Source organism: Kryptolebias marmoratus, linkage group LG19, assembly GCF_001649575.2.
Source record: "Kryptolebias marmoratus isolate JLee-2015 linkage group LG19, ASM164957v2, whole genome shotgun sequence".
In the NCBI taxonomy this organism is placed as follows: domain Eukaryota; kingdom Metazoa; phylum Chordata; class Actinopteri; order Cyprinodontiformes; family Rivulidae; genus Kryptolebias; species Kryptolebias marmoratus.
Window position 1 is genome coordinate 20,992,703 of NC_051448.1, and position 9,523 is coordinate 21,002,225.

General features: G+C 36.6%; 2 protein-coding genes across 7 annotated transcripts in view; both read left to right on the forward strand.

Moving 5' to 3' along the window:
• Positions 1-3,861: 3,861 nt before the first annotated feature.
• On the forward strand, positions 3,862-5,264 carry LOC108247851 (trace amine-associated receptor 1-like). The gene has a single exon (XM_017436218.3). It carries the CDS (start codon positions 4,001-4,003, stop codon positions 4,982-4,984), a length of 984 nt encoding a protein of 327 aa, XP_017291707.1. The 5' UTR covers positions 3,862-4,000; the 3' UTR covers positions 4,985-5,264.
• Positions 5,265-7,604: 2,340 nt separating this feature from the next.
• LOC112451401 overlaps positions 7,605-9,523 on the forward strand; it is an 80,742-nt gene continuing 78,823 nt past the window's right edge. For 5 of the 6 annotated variants that reach the window (XR_005234466.1, XR_005234468.1, XR_005234467.1 and 2 more), the window contains exons 1-3: positions 7,605-7,735; positions 7,804-7,863; positions 9,069-9,119. Coding sequence is in view for 2 of the 6 variants with exons in the window: in XM_037981412.1 (XP_037837340.1) it covers positions 7,642-7,735; positions 7,804-7,863; positions 9,069-9,119 (205 nt within the window). In the remaining 4 variants the exon portion in view is untranslated. The remainder of the gene's footprint in view (positions 7,736-7,803; positions 7,864-9,068; positions 9,120-9,523) is intronic. The other variant, XR_003040219.2, reaches the window with a different exon arrangement.

The window sequence follows — 9,523 nt, forward strand, 5'->3', positions numbered from 1 at the left end:
GAACAGGACAGTACGAGATGGTACAGGATGGTTCCACGCCTTTTCCATGTCCCAGGATTCATGGAACCGTCCCCCTTTTTAGTACCAACTCTGTCGAGGATCCAAGCATGCCGTACTGGCCTGAAAATGTGACGTCAGAGCACTGTCGTTCACTGATTGGTTAGGGGGTGGAGTCACCGGTGGCCTCCGAGCTACCCTCACAACAACAACTCGAGGCACCATCTTTTCTTTGCGATCGTTGGAGCAACATTCCTGAACTGGTTAGAATGGCAGTACAAAGTACACCATGGTCCAATTCTGAGGTGCAGGAGTTTTTGTGCTTAGTGGCAGAGGACAAAATTCAGAGCGAGCTAGACGGGTTGACTCGCAATGAAAAGATTTTCAAATAGGTGTCTTAGCTGATGGCCAATCGTGGCTACCAGAGAACACCAAAGCAATGTAGATAAATTTAAAAAACTGAGGTGCGATTACCACACGATAAAGGACCGCAATGGAAGGAGTGGTTCAAACCGCAAAAAATGGAAGTGGTTTGACCAGATGGACATCGGCCATCTAACAATGGGAGGGAGAGTGGCTTGGATACGGCGTCTTCACTGCTGGAATCCATGATGGACAATGGTGAGTGTTTTTTTAACTTTAACCATATTTTATATTGAAGTTATTTATGTGTACTTTGAAAAAATAAATAAAATTAACGCTGACGCTATTGCCCCCGGATGCAGTTGGACAGCTAAGTACTAGCATCAATGCTAACTGTGAACTGTTTGTGTGTACTCCTTTGGTTTGCAACTACATGTCTTAAATGTAGGTTTTCTGAAGTTTTGTGTTTCTTTTGTTTTAGAAGTTGTGCCAACATCTAATGATAACCCTCCATGCCCCACGGATCATTCCTCTGCTCCGTTGACGGCATCTACGCCGTCGCGGCCTACTAGCACCATGCAGAGCAGCACAACACAGCAGCCTGCTGTATTTGGTAAGAAGCAATCATGCAACCGTATTGATACCTGAACTACCTTGATATTGAACAATAACATTTTTTTTATTTAATTTTTGTTGCACAAAGTTTAACACCTGTATAATATCAGCACACTCATTGATTTTGCTTACAATAAAGCCTTTTCCTCAGTTGCAACACCTTTCTTTGTTTTAGGCCTTTTTTCCCCACTAAAGTCTCTAGACTTGGTTTTTGTTGACCACTTGCCACCTCTTCTTTTCTGTAGGCAAGAGAAGGCGTGGCACAACTAAGAGCAGTCATTTGTTGCAGCAGTGCAGGCAGAAGACGAGAAGACGAGGGCACAGCGGGACCAACACGTCTATCTTGTGCTGGATGAAGCACGGGAAGCAAGAGAACAAGAGGCGGCGAGGAGGGAGGAGATGCAACAGAACGCTGCCTTTAATCAAGTGTTCCTTGGGGTGTTGGGGGACATTGCACGTGCTCTGACCCACAGGCATTCTTGATTTTTGATAATTTTCTATACATTTCCACTGTTACAGCTGTTTTTTTAAATAAAAATGTTTTCTTAAGTCCTTGCATCATCATTTGTGTTGTTAAGAGTGTACAGTGATCTGTGAAATATCGATTTGCCTTTCATCTTTTTGGATTCTTAACTCTCCTGTTATGTTGCAGGTCAAATGCACCCATGTTAGAATTCAAAAATCTAACAAAATAGTCCCAAGTACTTTTTCTGTATGAAGCCTCTTCTGCTTGGCTTGGCTTAACATAAAATGAAAATATTTGCATCCCCCCCTGCATTTATATTTTACATAGATACTGTTCAGCTCAAATTGATCCAGCAGTCAAAGTTAAGAGTAAAAAGGGTCACAGATTTCTTATTTTGTTCATTTATGGTTCAAAATCATTGATTGATGGGTGTCCTAAGTTCATTTATAAACATTATTCCTTGAAAAGCAAAAAGTTAGAAATTCACAGACAAAACAATTTCAAGTACAAACGGATTTATTTTGTTAATAAAAACAAAATACATACATTAAAATAAAAAAAGAAAAAAATGCTTTGAACAAAAAGAAAGCAGAGTAAAGAAATAAATTAATGGCAGTGAACAGATTTGAAAGTAATTATTGCTGTTAACGAGGTACTCCATAAGAGCATCTCTGACACGTCTGCCCTCATCCAAATCGCGTGACACTCCCTGCCCTGGCTGCAGATCTTCAACTCACTCCTCTGAGAGAGTTTTTCACATTTCCCAGAGGAGATTGGGGACATGACATCTGAATGGGCCATGTTCAAGGCCTCTATTGCAGATGTGGCTTCCATGAGCTGTGGCCTGAAGGTAATTGGTGCCTGTCGCTGTAACAACTGAAGGACCTGATGATGGACTCCAGTAGTGCTGAAGGCTGTCAAACTGAAGAAGGAGGCCTTTAGGGCTTGGCTTGCCCAAAGGACTCTGAAAGCAGCTGATAGGTACAGGGTGGCCAGAAGGACTGTGGCTTCTGTGGTTGCGGATGCAAAAGCTCAGACATGGGAGTCTGCACTTGTGGTGTCTGTGTCTGGTTTTTCGTCTCTCCCAGGTCCCTGTTTCCTTGCCCTGTTTTCACACCTGTAGGTAGTTTAACTCATCACCTCCTTATTTATGCACTTCCCCTTGAATCACAGGTGTTGGTTCCTTGACTTGTGTGTGTTGCTTATGTGTGGATGGTATTGCTGGGTGCCTCAATAAACAGTTTTCAAACCTCTGCTACTGCTTGGTCCCGTTCTCTGCACCCGCACCGTGACACTCTCTTTATTGCCCTGACCTAGTGTGGCCTTTTTGGTTAAGATTGGGAGGTTTGCTGGTTAAAGTATTTCACAAATTAAGTCTCAGACACCGCTCATGTCACATATTCAAAAGTCTGTGGAAGGCAATAGAAGTAGTGATGGATGTCGAAAAGAAGTGATTATATCACGTCTTAGAATTGGTCATACAGGCTTTATTAGTTCTCTTTTTCAGATAGGGAAACATGAAACAGGTACTTGTAATTATTGTAATCAGATGGAAACAGTGGAGCATGCAGTGGAGCAGGCCAGACTGAGATGGTTTGGACATGTGCAGAAAAGGGACAGTAGGTATATTGATAGAAGAATGTTAGAGATACAGGTGTCAGGAAAAAGACAATAAGGAAGGTCATCGAGAAGATATATGGATGCAGTTAGAGAGGACAGAGGACACAGAAGACAGAGTAAAATGAAGGGGAATGACTCATTGTGGCAACCCATGAAACGAGAACAGCAGAAAAAAAAGAAGAAGTTCAATAAGATATAATTATTAAAATATATAAAATGGGTACTTAATTGGCTAACCATTTGACCTTTTTTAGATGAGAAACGCATATTTGAAATGGTGTCAAGCAAAGTGTAGAGGTTTCATTTGTACCATTATTTCCCACATATTTAACAATTCTGAGAAAGAGTTGTCTCATAAAATGATAGAAAAGGAGCCCTCATTTACCTAGCCATTTGCCTAGCCTGAAAAAAAGACTTCTGCACTTTTTTCCATACTCTATGATAAATTTCACAGCCAATAAGGTAGCAACTATGAATAACTATTTGAAAGACCATCACTCAAAATTGATTAGACAATCCTTTTAATGATAGAATAAAGAGTAAGGGATGCCAAAATATGTTTGTCATTTCAGAGATAGTTGTTGTTTTTTATATTGTGAATTTGTACCACCAAATTTGTCTGAAAATGTACCTCTAAAAGTGGGATGCATAGACACACATACATGTTGCGTCATTGGTCATTACTGCTTTCAGATGGGATACAATTCCCAATTCTTATTGGACAACTCTATGTAGGCAGTAGGGAATAAATGCTTAAACAGAGAGACTCCTATGGCCCAAAGGAAGCAACAGCACTGATGACCTGTAAGTGTTTATCAGACATTTTACAGAATCATTACTCAATTTGTGAATGATGTACATCTGAAAAATTGTGTTAAATGTAATTTTTCTGTAGCATTGTCTGTTTTAAAATGAACTGCATCAATTTTTTAGGTCATCATGAAAACAAGAGTCACTGTCAACAGAACTGATGCAGTGACTTATATACATCCCTGCTATGAGATAGATAATTTCAGTTACAAATTTGCCACAACGCCTTCTGCTGTATGTGTGATATTATATGGTTTCCTTACACTACTGTCTGTTGCCACAGTATTTGGAAACCTACTTGTAATAATGTCTGTGTTTTACTTCAAGCAGCTCCACACTCCTACTAACTTCCTCATTCTGTCTCTGGCTGTGGCTGACCTGCTTGTAGGGATAGTAGTATTTCCTTTGACCATGGCATTCTCATACAGCTTATGTATGTACCATGAAGATTTATTTTGTAAGATACAAGACAGCTTTGGAGTATATCTTTGCACATGCTCTATTTTACACCTATGTTGTATCTCTGTTGACAGATATTATGCAGTGTGTCAGCCATTAATATATAAATCTAAAATCAGCCGTCATGTTGTTGTCATCATGATTACTGTAAGCTGGGGTGCTTCTGCACTTATTGGAATTGGAGCTCCACAAAACTCAAAAGAAAAATGTCAAGAAACATGCTATATTGATGTTCTGATGGCAAATACAGTAGGACCCATTTTATCATTTGTTCTTCCACTTATCATAATGTTGTGTATTTACCTGAAGATTTTCCTTGTTGCACAGAGGCAGGCAAGAAGCATCCAAACTAGGATGAAATGTATAGCAACTGTTAGTAAGATGGAGAGAAAAGCCACCAAAACTCTGGCTATTGTTCTGGGAGTGTTTATTTTTTGTTGGACTCCTTTCATTCTTTGTTTTTCATTTCTGCCCTTTACCAATAGTTCAATTCTAGTTCCGGTGCTTGAAGCACTTGTTTGTCTTGCGCTGACAAACTCAACATTGAATCCATTTATTTATGCTTTTTTTTACAGCTGGTTCAGATCAGCCTTTAGAATTATTATGTCAGGAAAAATGTTACATGGGGATTTTACTAACACAAAGCTGCATTAGTACATTTTTTTAGGTGCAGAAATAAAGTTTAAATTGTCAAACACAAAAAACAATGATACTAAAACTGACTTTATCTCCATAACAGTAGCCTGCTTTTTATGTATTTGTGTTTAAGAAGGGTGCTTATACCTAAATGTAATTGTGCTGATGAGAAAAAAGGCGTTCAGAGAAAATAACAGTGCAGCTTGGGATAAAACACCTTGTACTGTTTTATAACACAGATCTAACTGAGATACAATGAAAAAGATACTGTTAAATTTTCATGAATCTCACTTATGTAGCATGTAAAAAAAATGCCTGCAGAATACAAAAGATAAGTTTTTTTACCCAATCTTTGAACTATTGTGTTTTTTTTAATACAAAAACAACAAATAGTCTCACTTAGCTGACTGGTTTTAGTAGATTGTTCTTGCGACAATTAAACTATTTTAAAACTTTTTTTATTGTTTAATTTTTGTTTTGAGCTATACTATTTCATATAGAGTTCCTCATTTATCTTTTTGTTTACAGATTTTTTTGTGTGTTTGTAAACCTTTCGTCATTCCTGTCATGATACTCTCCAGGACGTTTCTGTGCAAAATTGTGTACAGTGTACCTAAATAATTTTGGAAAAAATAAAAAAAATAAATGTATTACTTAAAGGAAAAGCACTCTCTTATCCATTCATTTAATGCACCTTTTTTGTATGTTCTTCAAAATTCTATTTTTTTAAAGAAAGGCTGAAAAAAAAGTCACATCCAAAACAGCGTTCATAGTGCAAAAGAAAACCTCAACATTTCACCAAAAATAGACCAGATACACACCTTGAACACAGAACTAAATTATTCTGTAGTGAAAAAAAAGTAGATTCTGTACATTTAAAAACAAGTGCAAGCAGTTTACTTTCTGTAAAAATTAACCATGTTTTGTGATATGTTGTGATTTTAGGGAAGGGCCACAATATTGCAGATTTTTTTCTTTATAAATCAAATAATTCAAATAAAACATTATTTTTAGCAGTTTTAAAAAGCATTTAGCAAATAGTCAAAATAGTTTTGTCTTATATCAAACTACAAAGAAAAAACATTCTTAGCATAGTTAAGGTACATTTTCTGATATAATTTACAATTTCCTCTCACTTAACCATTTCAGAAAATGATGGATGTTTCACTGGGACAGGATCAGAATAAAGCAAAACAGAGACAGAAAAACAAGCAAAAATGTCTTCATTGTTTCTTTAGTTTCTAGGGCACAAACATTTACTCATTTACTGTTAAACAAATATATAAAATCCTACCTTTTTTGAGGTGGAGAATTGAAGATACTATTTCATGCTTACTGCCATGTTGTATTTTAATCAAAGTGTGTGCTCTAGGGCAGGAGGTTATAATCTATTATTGATGTATCGCCATGCAGATATGAATGATTCTGAATCAATTTTAAAATGTAAAAAAGTTGATTATTAATCCTCTAGGATTCAAGGTGAAATTAGACATTTTTTGACTATTTTTGATTTTCATTCTTATTTCACCCTAAAAATGGTTTAGCCTGCTATGTTTGGAGTCATTTTTTTCAGCACCACCCCCCAAGAGTTCATGTCAAATTATATTTAACTTTTGACAGTATTAACACAATGGAACTAAAACCACACACACAAAAACAAAACAAACAACAACAACAAAAAAACAAAAACAAAATTAGAGTCAATTTTTTTGTTTGTTTTTTTATTCTAAAAACCACAAACATACTTAACAAAATGTTTTTACAACTTAGAATGTAAATATAAACAGTAATATACATAAAGACATTAACAAATTCAACAAAAAAAAAAAGTTATACCCACTATTTCCGTTAAAGTGAATACATTTTCTTGGGCTTTTTTGACAAAACATTCAGGAGTTAGAATAAAATGTGATAAATCCTTTGTGCCACTCATATAAACAGTTTCTGACCAAAGCAAGGCAGAGAGACATATCACATTCCTTGTTTCGGTCATTTTTTATGTCCTGCTTAGGATCACTTTGGTAAATGTTGCAAAATATAGATCTGAATCTGTCTCTTGTCATTATTTTAGCTGTAAGTGGCACTAACAAAATGTGATTCTGTTTCCAGTAATCCTCTTCTAAAACAAATAATGGATCACCTTCCTCATCAACAAAGGCCTCACTGCCTGTCTCAGACTCCATCTCTGCCTTTGAGCTTCTCCTTCTGTCTGAGAAGTTCTAACTGCAGCTCCATCATCTCTGGGTCCTTCACCTCAAACAGAAGCTGGAGCTCCGTGCTCATTGGTATGGAGGACCAAAAGCGCATAATCAAAACTAAAAGCAGAAATATATATATATTGCTTTTGCGTTTTCCTTACACATGCACTTCTTCAAGTAATGTTTATATTTTGCTTTTTCCTCACACATGCGTTTTCGTCAAGTAATGTTTATAATTTGCTTTTGCCTTTTCCTTACACATGCGTTTTCGTCAAGTAAAGTTCAGATTTTGCTTGTGCCGTTTCCTTACACATTTCCTCCTCCTCTTTAATCACTGTGTGCATTTCTGCCTCACTATGCAAATGAGGAGGCTTTCTTCTTGGTCCAGCTCCTCTCCTATTGGTCAATAACCAGGAAGGAGCAGGATCCATGGGCAGATCGATTGTTCATGCCTGCGGTTTTGGCTTCAGTTTAGCAATGTATAGTTATGGAGGAAGCGGAAAGACGGTCTGCGTCGGAGTTGTTCAGGGAAGCTGCAAATATGCAAATAGATTGGAGGAGTTGGAAGGCGGTAAGTTTTCAGCTAGGTAGAGTTTAGTAATTTTGTTGGAAAGTTTATTAATATTGTAATCTTATTAGCATCCGCCGGTTCAACTCCACAAGCACAAGGCCCCATTATAAGGCCAAGGAGCAGCACAAGTAAGTGTTTTTTTCCTCGTCTTTGTTTTACATGCAGAACATTTGTTCTTGTTTCAGTGTTTATAAGTCAACAGCCTACGTGGGGGTTTTAGTGTTTTTATTCTTAAGAATTAATGCTGAAGTTTGGAATTTTACTTAGCCTACGCTCACCCATTGACATACAATGATGAAACATCCCCGACTTCATAGTTTGTGACGGATAAAAAATTTGTTGAGATTGTAGACTGTTACAATTGTAGTTTAGGGAATAAAACATGATTGAGCAGGTTGCGCACAGTAATAGCTACAATACAGAGGAGCTGTCTGTATAAGCTTCTCATATAAGAGGAGCAGCAGCCCCTGTCTTCAAAAAGAAGAAATAGAAGAGCATAGCGCGAGCTGTTCTGGTAAATATGTGAGAATCTTTTTTCTGTTGTTTGAACAGGGCTGATGATAAAAGTTGTGTTCGCTGTAGGAAATCGTTACTAGTGTTAACGTTTGCTGTACCTGGCAAGTAAAATAGGGTCTGAATGTGTTGCTTTCCTAAAGATGAGGACTCAAAAAATAAAAGAAGCTTTTCTTAAAAATGGCAAGATGAGCCAAAAGTACAACCGCTGCAACGTGAGTGAGAGAGACTATGACAAATCATCAATCAGGATGATTATTAAAAAAGAAACCCTCATTGTAAAGAGTTAGTTCTGAGGTAGGTAAGTTTACACTAAATATTTTAAATGAAACCATTGTTTTAATTTTATCATTATATCTTACTAACATTTCATTTTTTTTTAATTCTGAGGTGGAAATTTCATGGTTGTATTTCAGAAATCTGGTCACCTTAATATAACAGTTACATCCACTGCTATAATAGTAAATAGTACAGTGCTGTGTGATGGACTTTAAGTGTTAAGTCTAAACTGATAATGGTCTCATTTAAATTGTATTACGACCAACCATGGCAAAAAGAAAAAAAAGGATTTCAGGCAACAATTTTAAATGAGCTTTAACATTTGCAAGGTGACAGTAGCCTTGTATATAACTTAAAAGTATAATTTGCCCATTTGTAGCTTTGACCAGATAAAACTTATCTTATCTTATAATTCCAAATTTGATACATTCCTTTATTTCATTCCTTTATTGCAGGCTTATGTAGCTTAAAGATACACATTCAAATATTTGTAAGAGTTGTTTCCACATTTCTACACTTATACATATGTCAATATATTCAGTGTCAAGAACATCTGGAATGCCAAATGTTGCTGGACGACATCCTGTTGATGGTAAGCCAATATACATGCTGAAAATATTTTCTTGATAAGGCATTTAACTGTGGTGCTAAGAACACTTAACTATTTCCATCCCCAGCTGAGGTGTCAAGACTGTTTATAAGCAGATCAAGTACAAGGCATCAAAGACTGTTTTAACTATTTTGCTGCTCTAAGACTGTAGAAAAACAATTGTATTTCCATAATGTAATCAAAATCAAATCAAATCAAATTTTATTTGTATAGCACATTTCAGCAGCAAGGCATTTCAAGGTGCTTTACATAATTAAAAAACAAAATAAAAACAGCATGTGACATTGAATAAACAGTAAGAAAGAGAAAAACATCAACTCCCCGCACTCTAACCCTAATTTAGCCATAAGCAACTCTAAACAGGTGGGTTTTAAGTTGAGATTTAA

Bases quoted from the DNA above. Each gene is read 5' to 3' on its own strand.
- LOC108247851 (XM_017436218.3), top strand. From the start codon at position 4,001: ATGAAAACAAGAGTCACTGTCAACAGAACTGATGCAGTGACTTATATA.